The 15,308-nt window shown below is 37.5% G+C and overlaps 1 protein-coding gene across 1 annotated transcript in view; it reads left to right on the plus strand.

Annotated features, from left to right (window-relative positions):
• The window catches only part of MTBP (MDM2 binding protein), a gene marked incomplete at its 5' end in the record, with an annotated part of 29,261 nt that overhangs the window by 8,635 nt on the left and 5,318 nt on the right, over positions 1-15,308 (plus strand). Inside the window, 8 exons of the mRNA XM_082284523.1 lie at positions 506-623; positions 3,175-3,348; positions 4,483-4,596; positions 5,883-6,038; positions 6,401-6,494; positions 8,556-8,711; positions 10,954-11,049; positions 14,472-14,738. Of these exons, the coding sequence (XP_082140649.1) occupies positions 506-623; positions 3,175-3,348; positions 4,483-4,596; positions 5,883-6,038; positions 6,401-6,494; positions 8,556-8,711; positions 10,954-11,049; positions 14,472-14,738 (1,175 nt within the window). The remainder of the gene's footprint in view (positions 1-505; positions 624-3,174; positions 3,349-4,482; positions 4,597-5,882; positions 6,039-6,400; positions 6,495-8,555; positions 8,712-10,953; positions 11,050-14,471; positions 14,739-15,308) is intronic.

Genomic DNA, 15,308 nt, shown 5'->3' on the forward strand with positions numbered 1-15,308 from the left:
TGCTTGAGTATTCAAATATGTGTGCCTTTTTTCTGATAGTGCTTATTAGCCTGAAGTCTGCTTAGAGACACAAACATAGTCCAGTATCTGGTTAAGGGACAAGGGTAATAGGAAAGGAAAAGGAATTTTTTTCAAAGGAATGCAGAGCCACTGATGCCAACTATTACCTTTGAATTCTCTTTTCATTCTGGATACTACTCTACAAAAATGTTTGTAGCCAGATTATTGAGAGACTTGCAATACATAATAAATACCTTTTTGTGTATGAAATGGAAATTCAGCAGTGAATGATCTCTCAACTGGACCAAAAACTAACCACAATTTTTACAGCTTTTGTGTCAAATGGAATTCCATTTTTATTGATGTGAATGACAGATGTATTAAGCAGAGATATTTTTCTTCATTTCAAGTAGATTTGAAATAACACCAGATCAGTAGCTCAAGAATCAAATGTAAAACAGGTTTCACTAATATTGCATGTTTTGTATTTTGTCTCCTTCTTTAGGTAGGAGCTTTATTTACATTGCCATGTAATGTAAGTAGTGTAGTGATCCCATCTCCTGCCCAGCTGAGCACCAAGAAATGGAAGGAATATCTGGCTAAGAAACCCAAGGTCATTTCTGGTACGTGTATTTGGTTGTGGTTTTATGTATGTGTGTGTATATATATATATATATATATATATATGGTGATTTTTTTCTGTACATTTGGGATTCTCTTTTTAAGTTCAATGAAATGAAGTCAGTTATTGTAATCTTCATGGACACGAGAAGATTTGGTGAATGCAAGTTCAGCTATGCAAACTTGGAGGAAAAACAATAACAGCATCGTGGCAAGTTTTGGGAAACAAAGCATCTCCTTTAAACCATTTTTGTGTCCTGTCTGTCAGTTAAGATCCAATTTCCAGACATCTTTCTAAGGTGATTGTAAAATCCACAGGCACAGAGGTTTACTTCTGCAGATGGAATTCCAGTGTACTTCACTGAGGTGCTTCCCTTCTCATTTAAGCATTTCCAGAGGTTCTTCAGTGCACTTGCATTTAATTTCAATCTCTTCCTGGGAAAATACAAATATTAAGAAATGCTGAATGCCTCCATTCACCTGAGAGCCGTGTGCTAAACTTGTGATTGGGAACGTGCCCCTTCCTTATGGGGCTGTACTGATGGCAGCTGTCTCCTCCTATGCACTGTGCCAGTGCTTAGAAATCTGATTCAGAAAGTGAGAGAAGAGAATCAGTACAGATCAAGGCTGGGGGAAGTTTCTCAGTTGGCCAGTAAATGTGCCCTGCAAGTGGAGGCACTGTACAAGCAGTGGCTGTGAGGTTTGTAGGCACTTGAAAACATCAGGCTAAAATGAACTTGGTGGTAGCCCAGTGCTTAAGTACTTATCTAGGACAGGATGAGGTGCTGAATTCTGCTTTCTTTCATCATCTTGTTTATACATGGTCTAATATATAATCCGTGTAGATTGCAAGGAACAGTGACTATTTTTCTTGCCAACTCAAGACAACTTTTTAAAACAAATATGCAGATGAAAATGGCTTATATTGATGACTGATATTATTTCAGGTTTAGGGACAGAAAAAAATTGAGAGGGATTAGGAAGAATTGTATGACAGGACAAGAAGCTTAATTATAAAATGGGTGCTGGCAGTATATAGACTGAAAGTTATCTCTGCCTGTTTGGAAATGATAGAGTAGAGAGGATGTGATTATAGAGCTGGTCATAGCAGCAGCATTTGTATTTATTGGAGAGATAGTACTGATGCAGTCAAATGAGCACAAGATCCCCAGTGTCTGCAGGATATTTGTCCTGTGCTCCAGTGGAAAGGTTTTGTACAAGTATTAACTATTGTGTGATCAGTAACACACAATAGGTTCTTATTAAGTCTCCTGTGTAAAATTTAGTATAGGAGGAGAAATGTGGCTGTTTAAATGTATTTTCTTGTTTAGTTGAGAACTACTGATTTTTTATTAGCTACCACTAATCTGACGGTCCTAAGGATTTGTGAATCCTTATTCTCATCCATCTGGGAAGGTATAATTCTTGGAATTGGTAGTTGTCAAATGCTAAGGTTAAAATGTGAAATAAAAGCTTACCCATGAGGAATCAGCTTTGAGATGCCAAGATAAACTGGAAAAGGAATATATTTCAAATGACAGAGGGAACAGGACAATCTGAAAACATTTCTGGAATCTTTTTTTCTTTATTGCTCTTTTTTCTTTTTCTGAATTTATATCTTGAGGTAGTGGGGCTTCCCCCTCTCTTCCCTTCTGTGTCCAACTTAAAGTTTTCAAGAAACACTGGAATATTTTGTATTTGTTGCTAACAAAAATTTATGATACTAATAAATGTTAAGTTCCTGTCAAGTTAATTATTGAGACATTTAATTATGAAATTAATTTACTTTTGAAACTTAGTACATCAAGAAGTATTCATTTTCTCGATTTCTATGTCTATCAAGGTGCTATAAAATGTTTTCTGTGTAAAAAGATAGCAAACCCATTCTTTCACTGTTACTGTCAGGTCCCACATTAATTTATTTTCAAAACTGCATACTATATGCCAATGTTTAAAAATAGAATGTCTTTATCTCTTATCCAGGCACAAGGGTAAAGAAGGGAGTGAAGCTTTTATTAATGAATAATGCAGTGTCCTTGGGAAGAGCGTGTACAATATTTCCTTCTACATCTGTGTGTTCTTCCATTGAACACTTACATTACTTCAATGCACATATGCAGAAAGGCCTGTTTTTACCTAGCAGAATAAAAATGTCTCTTCAATGTTCCATGGTAAAAATGTAACTTTGCCAGTTAAAGGCTTGCCTGTTACTTAGTGCAGTTAAAAACTTCTCTTGGTTGGTGGTTGGAGTTTCCAGGTGTACTTTGTAGTCTGCATTAGAAAGAGTGCAGTGCTGGTTTTTGGGTGCTGCTCTAAGCCAGCAGCATAGAGCAGCTGAGCTTTGCTGCTGTAGTTCATTTATTTTACTCTTCAGTTTGGAGCTTTACAGGGGTTGAACTTCACCTGTAGTTACTGTGTCTCCTCAAAAGATATTAGTAAGATTTCTCACAGAACAGAAGAAAGCAAATGGAAGAATTTTTATGGTGGATTATAGTTTGTTTTAAAGTTGTTTTCCTGAGAGTGTTTCACAGTTATGTCGTGATGTTTGTTAAGTTCCAGAAATTGAACTGAAAGGAGAATCTTGCCGGTATTATTTCTTGCTACAAGGCAATGGCTGTGGAGGATGTAAAGCAACCTTGATTCATTCAGCTGGCCAGATTAATGGGATGGCCACTCTTTCTGCCATAAATGGAAAGCTAAAGGCAAAAGCAGAAGAGTCAGGTAAGAGTAATGACTTATTTGTTAAGGAGTATCTGAGTGCAGGCAAATGCTACTAAATTTCATAAGTTCCTTTTATTCACTCCAGTCTGTATTAAAAGGGAGAAAACAACAAGGAATATTACATTTTTTATGATGTGGCCATTAAGAGTATTTTTCAAAATCCATAAGAAAATACATTAAGAGCTTATTTATTCACAGAATTTACTGCTACCGTATTTTTTAAATTGACTGTGTAAAGTTAGAGTGAGTAATTTCTTACAATCGAAATTAGTTGAAAATTGTTTATTGTAAAGGGACATACAGGTAATATTAATGCAAACCAAATTTGTGAAAGCTTAAAGTTTAAAAAGTGTGTATTGTTGGTATAAAAACTTAACAGCCCATGCCAAAAAATCTAGGTAAATGTCTCTTGAAAATCCTGTTTCACTGATGATTTAAAATAAAAACTGCAAGGCCAGTAGGCAAGTTGAGTTTCATTATCATCTGCAGTTTCTTTGCAGGTGTCCATGTTACTGCAGAGTGTTTAGGGTATGAGCTGGCACTCATATCCTACCTGCTCCACTAGGGAAGAGCAGGTATGCAGACACTTATCATGGAGTAGTTGTCATGTTACAACTACACTTACTAGGTAACTCTACCAATTCCTGTATTTGTTTCAATAACACTGGCAAAGAAAAAGAGCACAGTGACCTGCATCTTATCCTCTTAATTCCTTATTATCAAAGTAAATCTGTGTGCGATATGACTGACTACTCTGCCATTTATCCTAATTAAAATCCCATTAGTACAGTGTCAGAAGACTGAAAGTCCTTGACTGTATGTTGGGAGGAAACTTCTCGTTCCTGGTATCAAACTTAGGATCTTTTTACCTTCTTTTAATGTTAGTCATGTTAATTGTGTTGTCGTTATACTGGTTTTGTACAGAAATTCAAAAATACTAGTCAGGCACTTCTTCCAAATTATGCTTCTGGTGTTCAGTTGGATTTGATTGGTTTGGTTTTTTAATGATTAGCCGTATTTGAAAGTCTGGTTGTTTCCTTTGAATGGGAAATTTTTATGTCTCCTGTGTTTATGTCTTCTATTAAGTAACGACTCCAAAGTTCAAAGAGATTAGTAATAAAAGTTTCTCCTAATCTATAGGCTTTCATATTTCTGACTTAATAAAGTCTCTGCCACGCTATTGTGGAGAGGAGATTGTACAGAGAGAAACGAAACTGTCTCGTCTCCAAGTGTTTGCCTTGAAGGAGTATCTCAGTAAGTAATGGGAAAACACTGGTAATTCTCAAACTAGTATTTAAAAGGTCATTGTTTCAAATTGGATGTGATGGCTCGCCTTACAAAACTGAAATTGTCTAACAACCAAAGTGTGTTGATTACTTTGTGAAGAAATAGCAGAAGTATAGGAAGAAACTTTGTAGTATATTATTGATTATCTATCAGATAATGGAAAAGAGAACACTGAATTAGTGTTGTGGTTGTTACATGAATACTCTGAATTTTTGAGCGTAGTGTTGAAATAGTTCTGTGGCAATTCTGTGATGATTTCCCCAAAATCCTTTACTGCTGGATGTGCCTTCTACAAAAATAGAAATTCTGGTTTGGATTTTTCAGCTTTTTAAAATTTTATTCTTTCTTTGAAAAGTCTTAAGCAGCAGAGGAAAACTATGCATTGGAGATTTGTTAGATTTATCATGATGCATCATTCATAATAAAAACTGAGGGATCACCCTGCTTAGATTTTTATTACTTTGCAGAGAAGTACATTTGAGTGTCCTGATTTTTTTTCCATCGTAAGCGCATTGCTTAAAGAGACTCAATTGAAAGAAAAAATGCTTCACAGGGATTGGCTGTCTTACTGAAAATGGCATTCTGTGGAGATAGTTTAAGTGTATTACCATTAACAGAATAGCAGCTTAAAGAAAATAAGATTTCTGTAAGTAGTCTTGTCTCCCATCCCCTGCCCCCTGCTTAACTTACTGTCATTTTCAGATTCTTGTCTGCTTCAACCCTGAGCTTGGGGCTGCTTTAGAGCTTGTGTTTTAGTTTCTTTTGTGTGGGTCACCTATTTCCATTAAAAGACTGACTAGGAGCAGTTGGGATTTACTGATTGTCCTAAATCATACCAGAATTACCTAACCCTTGATATTCTGACCGGGGTCCAGAACAGAGCCACACTCCTGCAACAACAGTAAAAATAGGTGGGTGGGAGACTCCGCAGATTGGAGCTCTTCACTTTTAGTCTCAGGAAGTCCAGATTATTGTCTCTGGGGGATTCAACCTGGATGTACTCAGAAATGCATGTATCCAGAAGTTAAAGGACTGTAAAAACATGATTCATGTGTGACTTCAGCTATTCTCACTGCTGTTTTTTCACTTGTCTGTGGAATAAACCACCCGTGTCTTTCTTGCTGGTACAACAGTAAGTGTCAAATTAACTTACTTGTGTTACTGGTTTCGTGTGGGGATTTCCTTGTTTAATTGTTTTTTAGTTTTTCTTTACTGCTTAGCAGGTGCAGTACCTTTTCTTTTTTCTTTTATAGAGAGAAAGGAATTGGCCAAGCAGCCTGCGGTTATTTCTACCAATGAGTTTAAAAGCTTATTAAAACTTACAAGAGAATGTTTTTTGGACCTGTGCAGCACTAGTCTTCCTACACCTGTTCTACAGAAGGTCTCCAATAAAACCACTGTGACTTGTGGTAAGTGTTTTTATTTACAAAATATGCTGTTTATTTTCTTGGATGTTTTTTCATATTAGCCATCAGTCTTTTGCTAGGAGGAGTAAAGTCTTTTTACCAAAAGAGGAAAACATGGAAAAGTAAAGTAGCTTTCTAGGCTTATTTTGCAAACTGAAATTACCCTTGCATTACCTATTTCCTTTTTGTTCCTTGACAAAAAAAATTGTCCAGAAAACATTTCTGATTTCATCACCAGATAGATTTTTCTTTTATTTACATACATTTAGAGATATGCATTGAGGAATATCTATATATAAAGGACTGTATATATATATTTCTTTAAGGAAATTTGTTAAGGGTTATCCAACATGTATTTCTTGCAGAGCCTGATTTAGTAGAGCCAAATCCATTGGAGTGGCCAGAAAGACACGTTCTTCAGAATTTGGAAAACTTTGAAAAAAACAAACAAAAAATAAGGTAATGATGAAATACTGGAGATTTTCTTTGGAGTAGCCATTGAACATAATTGTAGAGGAACCTTATGTGTTGATAACCATTGTGTTCAAATATATTGATATCTTTCAAAGAAAATATTGCTAAAGGCTAAAACTATTTTTCTGTCAATTTGCAAGGGAATATTTTCTTGGTATTTAAAGAAGTACTGTTTTGATTTTTATTGACTAAATGCAATTGGAAGCTAGCTAAAAGTAGAATAGTTCCAAAACCAAATTCCCAAAATGGCACTTCTAGAAAATAGTAGCCATGGTAGAAAAAAATACAAAAGCTTTTCTTTCTCCCAACATGCCCTAACTAAGAGAGGTAATTTAGCAGTTTTTGTCAACATGTACAATGTGTTCTAATTTCCTCATATTTCCTAAATAGTTGGTACTTAGTATCATGTCTCAAGTAATTTTAAAGTCGAAGAACCTATTGGTTTTATGTTTGAAATTTGTATTTAATTGTATTTTTCCTTCAGTGCTGTTCAAATGAAACCTGTAGATCTTTGTGTCACTTACTACAGCCTGTTGATTTCAGTTTAGTTCTCGCTTTATGTAAGACTTGTCAATGAAGGTTTAGGTTGGATATTAGAGAAAGGCTCTTCACCCAGAGGGTAGTTGGGCACTGGAACAGGCTCCCCAGGGAAGTGGTCACAGCACCAAGCCTGACAGAGCTCAAGAAGAGTTTGGACAATGCTCTCAAGGCACATGCTGTGCAGGGCCAGGAGTTGGACTTGATGATCCTGGTGGGTCCCTTGCAACTCAGCTATTAAATGATTTTGTGACTTAATGGTCTTTGGTGGTGGTAATGTTCTTGCTGACAGACCTGGAGAGCCAGATGTCCAGCTGTCCTTCTCTGAGTCACTTCCAATCCATTTCTCTCAAGTACCACAGTTGGCCATGGCTTAGACTGGAGTTCTGCATGTGAGAAATCCTCACATTAGATATCTGCTTTCTCATGAGTGGTGGTGCCATAAAGATTTTTTGCCTGTTCTTTTATACCCCTGTTATACCTTTTTACAACTTCTGTATTCCTAGTGCTTTTTGCCTATATTCTTGGACTTCTTTGTTCAGCTAAGAGACTAAACATTTTAGAAGCTTTGTAGGAAGGGGTTAGTGTGCCCCAGACCCCAAGGTCCTCTCCAGAACACATTCTGTAAACTAAGACAGAACCATCCAGGGGAAGGTTCCTTGGGGAGGGGGGCTCATTTGAGCCTCTCATTGGGGAATTTTTTGATAGATACTCTAATTAGTAAGACCTATAATGTTATACCAGATCTTGTGTGGGGTGTGCATTGCAGTTTGCATTTTGGTGCATTCAACCTGGACATAGTGCACCTAAGGATCCTTAAAATAAATACCAAGGTAAAATCCCTTTTTCCCTTCTAACTGCGTTTGACTCTTGATTTTAAGACCAGGAAAAGACATCAGTGGTATTATTATTATTATTATTATTATTATTGGCTTTTGTTTCTTAAACTGGCCAACTTCTTCCTTTTTATTAGCTGTTGAAAAGCTTCCTGAAAGACCTTTCTGTTACATAGTCAGTGTTTATTTCATTGGTCATAATCTGAACTGGTTATCTTTCTTACCCTGCATCAGGATACAACATGTTGCTTAACAGCAGAAAAGAGAGAACTTCGATGTACTTGGTTGAAGACACTAAAAAAAGAATGGAGTGTTGCATGCAGTAGTGGCTTTATGGTTCCTTTCCTTTAGTGGGAACCAGTTTTTGGTCCTACAATGGAAAAAAGGGGTGAATAATCATCTTCCCATGTTGTATTTCATAACCAAGCTCTAAATTCTTGAAGAAATTACCTTCTTCAGTGGAATGTTAGAGAATTTGCACCAATTGCCATGTTCTTTATAATGAACTTCGTGTGAATGTTCTCAAGGAGCAACCTTGTTCGTTTTACTTTGGTCCTAGTTTAATTACTCCAGAGTAGCAATGATTTAATTTCTTTTTAAATACCATAAGTTTATTAAAAAAAAGGAAAAAAAAAAGTCATAGATTGGTCTTTGCTTGCTTCCTTTTTTCTAGAGTTCCTCTGTTTGCGCATTCATCTGAGCAGTTGCTGGGACATAAAGACAGCCAGCGGGAGTCCCTGACGTTGCTCGATGCTAAAGAGTTGCTGAAGTATTTCACTCCAGAAGGGCTGCCCGTGGGGGATCTCCAGCCACTCCAAGTTCCCAAGCGGTAGGGATCAGCATATTAAAGCCACTGAAAACCAGACTCAGAGCTGATATAGGGGGATGTAAATAAGGGTGGAATGAGAGTCACAGAGTGGTCTAACTGGATTTGAATTTATAACCTGCAACATCCTTACATCACATGCCTGCCAGTGAAATCAACTGTTTCAGTCTCCAGTCAGCCTTGCTGTTTAGTTCTTTCAGAATCTGAAATGGCTGGAGATGATGATGTTGGTCCTAGGCATTTAAATAACAAAATAATCACCTGAAGCACAAACATGGGCTGGTAGATCCTTGCCAAGCCTCTGCTGCCCTATGCGTCCATTTCCAAAAGAGTATTTCTAGCAAAGCAGAAGTTCCTGTGGCAGAACTTTAATTTTATTGGTGTGATTTCTTTCAGTGGAGGGGAGTCTAGGTGGGAAGACAAAATAAGAAAAGGCAGTAGCTGAGCCTATTTAACTATATCTCCTGTCATGCTTTTTATGTGCTTCTTAAAGGAAGCTTATCTATGCTGGTGGCTTTGCAAGTATTCATTCTTAGTGTGTCTGCTGTATTAACCACTGCTTTTTCAGCAGGAAGTTACATACATGGAGTTAATGGAGTAATTTTCAGGATCTGAACATCTATTAGAGCTAAGGCCAGACTCTATTAGAGTCAGATAATGTTTGTAGAAGCAGAGCCTATACTATTTGTTCATTGTGTCACAGACTCCTAGGTAGGCAAGACAGTCTTTGCAGTTACTACAGTTGTATTTGTTGACCTTCTTAATACTGAGAATAGAATCTGTAATGCAGTTATTTGATAGAGTCCTTGATCTTTTTTCAGACTTCATGATAGGTAGTAAGAGTGCTTGTGAGAGGCAAAGGTTCTGTAGTATTTTGGATTTTCTGTAGGATTTTTGAGACTTCTGTAAAGCACTTAGTGAAGTTTTGTAACTAACCTAAATATGTTCTGAGCAGAGAATTCAAGTTAGAAAATATGCAGTAAAGATTTAGAATCTCCTACTGAGTTGTTAATGAGTGCAGAAGATTTAGAATTTTGGCTAAAATATTTTCCTTCTTACTAGTTGTATGGGAAAGAAGTGAATAGTATTTCACTACAAAGATCTATTTTTTAGACTTTGATTATTTTCAAAACCTCCAGAGAAGCACTATAACATGGAATACCTTGAGTCTCTTGAATGATTTGCTTTGAGCTACAGATGAGTGAGATCTGAATTTGAATCAAGTCCAGCAGAACACTGTACTCTGAGCTGCTCACTCCCCTAGCAGATGCTCTGACTAAATTCTCTGGAATAATGAGGAACTTTGCACAGTAGGTGATCAAGAACAGTGAATACAGACCCCAAGGATTTTCCTGACCAACAGAAGGATTGAATGGATTTTGAGAGAGACTGTTGAATTAAAGGCATGTTCACTTGTTTTCCATGTTTGAGCTTTAAATAGAAGTTTGATAGATTACAGTTTTGGCTGACAGTCTTTCCAAATTATCTTCTTGCTAGTTTCAGTATCACTTCTTTCCTGGATGTTTTGCTCAGATAATTATTCCAGTGGAAATGGTGCAGAGACAAGTCTGTATGAATAAAATTTGAAGCAATGTCTAAGTTTCAGATTCTGCTACATCTTGCCTTCATCTCTTCCCTTCTTTAGAGATAAATGTTCAGGGTATGTTGAGATCTGGCAGCAAGATCTTGCTATCTGTCTTGCTATGGCGTATTCTGTTGAAATACCTTCAAACAAATACACTCTATGATTTAGGTGCAGGGAGTTACTAGCTGGAATTGAAGTATCCCAGGAGACAAGCCATTAGTTCTGAAGTCTGGGAAAGATGACTGTTAGGTGAGGCACCAATTTGAAGCTAAAGGGGAGGAATTCACTACTTATAGTGTGTGACTGAGAAATGGAAGGTCAGTTCCCAGTGCCTCTCAGTTCATTCTATTAATCAGGTGTCCCATTGTGAAATGGAGTGATATTTGCCTGGTTTTATTGGTAAATTATTTGGAGCAGTGACCTTCACTGTATAAGAAATGTCTAAGAGCTTCTGTAACAATAATAGCTCAGTAGGAATTAGTTGAACTTAAATTCTCTCTTCAATACAGATTTAATTTTCCATTGATGCTTTATCCTAGGGGCTTAGCTGGAAGGCATGCTATTTTAGTCTTCCTATGTCAAGACATTTGTTTCTGATTTTTGAAAGTATAATTTATCCTGACAGTAGTTGGTTAAAAGAGATCTGTATTTTTCTTTCAGTGAAAACGTGTTTCTTCTGACACCAGAGCTTACTCCTCGAAAACTCAGAGGTTTGCCTTTTGAAAAAGCAGCTGGATGCCATTATCATGGACTTGAGTAAGTTACCTGGCTTCTTTTCCCAGATTTATTTTTTAGCTTCCAGTCTTGGTATAATTAGAAACATTTCAAGCAACAGGTATGTTAATTACGGAAAATTTTATGTATCCTTTTCCTTCATTGGAACAACTGCACCTCTCCCTTTCTTACCTTGATTTTAGTCACTGGTTTATATTGCAGCATTCCTGCCTTGATGGTAATGTAGAAACATTTAAGTCTTTTTTTCTCAGTTGTACTGCTGTATCTATTCTCAGTGTCTCTGAAAATTTTGATTCAGAACTAAAAATGGCAGGGGAAGTAGAGTTCATTAGTACATATCAAGTTCCTAGGGGAGCACATGCTTTAAGTGCATACATAGTTTCTGCTTTGATATTTAATTGTAGACGCTTTCAGACTAACAGTCACAAGGTTTATGAGACCTGCTGTGATGCTACCTGTATGATCAGGGAACCTGAGAACACTAGCAGGCAAATGTTAGTGGTAACAATGTTCAAAAGGATCCATATGGTTAGGGCTCTTAGTTAATCCCAGCCAGCCAGCAATAGTTATTTGTCAAAACAAACAAATGGGCAAACTGTCATATAATGTAGCTGTATAAAAGTAGTTAAGAAAAATACAAATATTGACTTTGAGGAGAAAAGGCAAAAGAAATGCTGGAGTAGATAATTAAGCATAACTCTTCCATATAGACAGTGTGGTATATGTTAAGAAATGCAGTGGATACCAAGCATAGTCAGTTCAGTCTTTGTGCAAAACTTCTGCTGCCTCCTAAAATCACATTTTCAGATTATAAGAATGTGACTAACAATGCTGTTAGTATTTTTTTCCTATAAATTTTACAAATAGTTTGGTTAAGCCTGTGTTTAACATCTGGTAATTTTAGCCAGGTTCTCTAGGGCAGTGAAGCACCCCTATCTCTTTAGTTATCTCTTTTTCTAAATGGTAACTCATGAACCTGTTAGCCTTTTTAGATCTGTGATAAGTGGCACAGAGAGGCAACTGGGTAGATAAGAGAAATGCAGATGGTAGGTGTGGGAAGAAACCACGTGTCTGTTGTCTGTTGCTATGTGGTATCTTGCTGCCCTGCCTGACCTCAGCAAAGAGTGTGCCTGAGATTTCAAATTAGGCACAGCACAGCTTGTGCTGCTTCTTCTCCTAGCAAAATATGACAGGTACAGACCACAGGGAGGCCTGGGTATTGTGGAGAGGAGGAAGATCCAGGCATATTAATACTGCAGGGGTAATGCGCTCAGCAGTATGGGAGGGAAGCGCTAGAGTGAGATGTAGCTGTGTGACCAGAACATATTGTAAGGAGAGTATCATGGCTGTGGGGCAGATGTGTTTTGTACTATGCAGTTTTCATCTGCCCAGATGCTGTATTTATATTTGGAGGTAAAGTCTCGTCAACAAAACAAGGAGTAGCAGTTATCATAGAATAGTCTGAGTTGGAAGGGACCTTAAAGATCATCTAGTTGCAGGCTCCATGCCATGTGCAGGGACATCAAGATCCTATATCTTTTTCCCCAGAGCTGCTCTTAATTCATTTTTCACTCAGCCCATATTTGTGCTGGCATTGCCCTGACCCAGGTCCAGGACCTTGCACTTGCACTTGTTGAACCTCATAAGGTTTCCACAGGGCCACCTGACAAGTCTCTGGATGGCATCGCTTCCCTCCAGGGTCAGCCACCCCACACAGCTCGGTGTCAATGGCGAACTGCTGTCCTGAAGTCCACGGGTGAGCTTGCTGTGTGCTCTCGTTGCTGCTCTGAGGGTCTCAAACTCCACTATTTAATGGTCACTGCAGCCAAGGCTGCCCTTGAGCTTCACATTCCCCACCACCCCTTCCTTGCTGGTGGGAACAAGGTCCAACATAGCACCTCTCCTCACTCGGAGAAGGAAGTTACCAAAGCATTCCAGGAACCTGCTGGATTGCCTGTGCCTTACTGTATTGTCCCTCCAACAGATTATTGGGATGCTTGAAGTCCCCCATGCAGACCAGGACTTGTGAACATGAGGTTGTTCCTATTTATGATTAAATCAAATTTTTTGCTGTAATGAGCATATGCCAGACACTTGAAGGCTATGTTGCAGAGAGAAAGCAATTGCCATTAAAGCAGTGAGTAAAATGGCAATTTAACTTCTAAAGTTAAATAGATTTTTCATCTTTGTCGGGGATGTGACTACTCAGGGGACTGAGAATATAAATAAGAAAAATTAAATACCTTGAAATTTTTAAGTTAAGAGAACTTACTCTTTTATCAGATAATGAATTTATATCTAGTGGAAAGTCTTCTTCAACTGTAGAAATGGATTCATCAGACAGTTATTAGAGAAATTAATTTCTCCCTGAATATGAAAGTACTCTGAAGAAAGTGGAAACATCAGATCCAGCAATTTAATGTGACTCCATGTTAAGAGATAAAAGTAAAGAATGTGTCTGGCATTCCTAAGAGTAGGAAACGTTGCTGAGCAGTTTGAAGGGTGGGTGTCATGGTTTAGCATAGTTTGGGTTTTTAGTAAAGAGGGCATCAGCCACGGAAGTGATTCTCTTGCAAAGAGGTGCTTACAACTTCCTCTATGACCTGACAGAACCAATCAATTGGCTGGTTTGAATACTGGCAACTTTTTAAGCCACTTAATAAGCTTGACACACCTCTGATCCACATTTAAGAACGAACAAACCCCGGGAAAGCTCTCTAGTCTTCCGAGTGTGAGCAATAGCTCGCACTGCTCAGAACGTTTTGTAGCAAAGAGGCTGAAATAATACTGAATTTACTGTTACCTCTTGCCACAGTACAGGTAATGTAAGTTACTGGGTGATGAAACACTGTTCTCTTGCAAGGAATCCTGGAGGTCATTTACACCAGAGAAAAGTTAGTTAAGATGTATTTTGTGTTATCTGTATGTTTCACTGACTTAGCACTGTTCATTTGTTATTTTTCAGCCCCACTGTAGTTAATACAGTTTGTTCTGTTGATTTGGCTGATTAAACCACTTATTCATTGTAGTCAATAGGAAGCTTGTGCTTGTTCAGTGATACTTTTTTTGTATTTTTAGCACTTAAAAAATGTGAATATCTCATACAGCAGTGTTTATCTCAGACAAAGCTAAAAGTTGCATTTCAAAGAGTTTGTTCAAGGAAAAAATTCTACTAATGTCCATGGAAATCTTACAAAGAACACAGAGTGAAGAGTTAGAAATAGTACAGGATTCAGCTTCTTTGTTGAAGTTGGACTTAAGTATAGCAAAATCCATCAGGCAAGCATTAATTTACTGGGCTATTAAAAGTTGTCTTTCAAAATAGTATACTAGTTCAAACAAAAAAAAAAGTTTTGGAGTTCGCATGACTGTCAAAAGTAAGTTTTTTCTGATTGTAATAAAGCAGAGACTTTCACAGGTTTCTCACCCAATTTCAATTTCAGATATTGTCTAGATAACAGAAGAGCCTTGGAAAGAGATATGGGATATGCTGAACTTCAAACTCGTCTGATTCGCTATGAAACTCAGACCACTTGCACCAAAGAGTGCTGCCCTGTGCCACTTGTTTTGAGTCCTCTGCCATCCCCTGCAGTCTTGTCAGAGCCTGGAAGTGTCCCTGATGGAGAATCTTTACAAAACGAATTCAAAACAGAGACATCAAGACTAAAACGTAGATCAAAAGACCTGGATTGCTTTTATCCCAAGAAAAGGTAATGCACTGAATTAAATGAATATTTAGCATGAAATATTTCAGTAGTCTTTTGTGAACTGCATCTGTCATCTCAAAATGTTTTAGTGAAGCTATCTAGACAAATGTTTTAGTTGTTTAATACTCTTCTGTCAGTTCATCTTTTTTTCCCAAGTGTGATCTTTCATCGATGGCATTAGATTAATCAAAATCATGTGGCACAGGCACACTTTATTTAACAGATTTGGGGTTCTATCTTGCAAAGTCTCAAGTGCCTAGATGACAGCCTCATCTAGGACTGGAACTGTCAGTGCTGCTGCACTACAAATAAACAACTAAAGGTTTAGAAAGCCAAGGATTGTACAAACAGAATAATTGAATTTCTAATCCAAAGGACTGCTGGCGTAAGATGACCTACCAAAATTCAATCTTATTGTCAGCCTTGTTTATTAAAGTCTTTTCTGGAAGTTTAGTTTTTAAGATTTCCCTTTGTACCTTGTCCTCATTCTGAAGATGCAAACTCTGTGTCAGTGAAAAATAACTGCTATGTAACACTATTTCCAAATTCACTTTTTACTGTAATATTTCTTCC

This window comes from Coloeus monedula (genome assembly GCF_965178545.1).
Source record: "Coloeus monedula genome assembly, chromosome: 1".
In the NCBI taxonomy this organism is placed as follows: domain Eukaryota; kingdom Metazoa; phylum Chordata; class Aves; order Passeriformes; family Corvidae; genus Coloeus; species Coloeus monedula.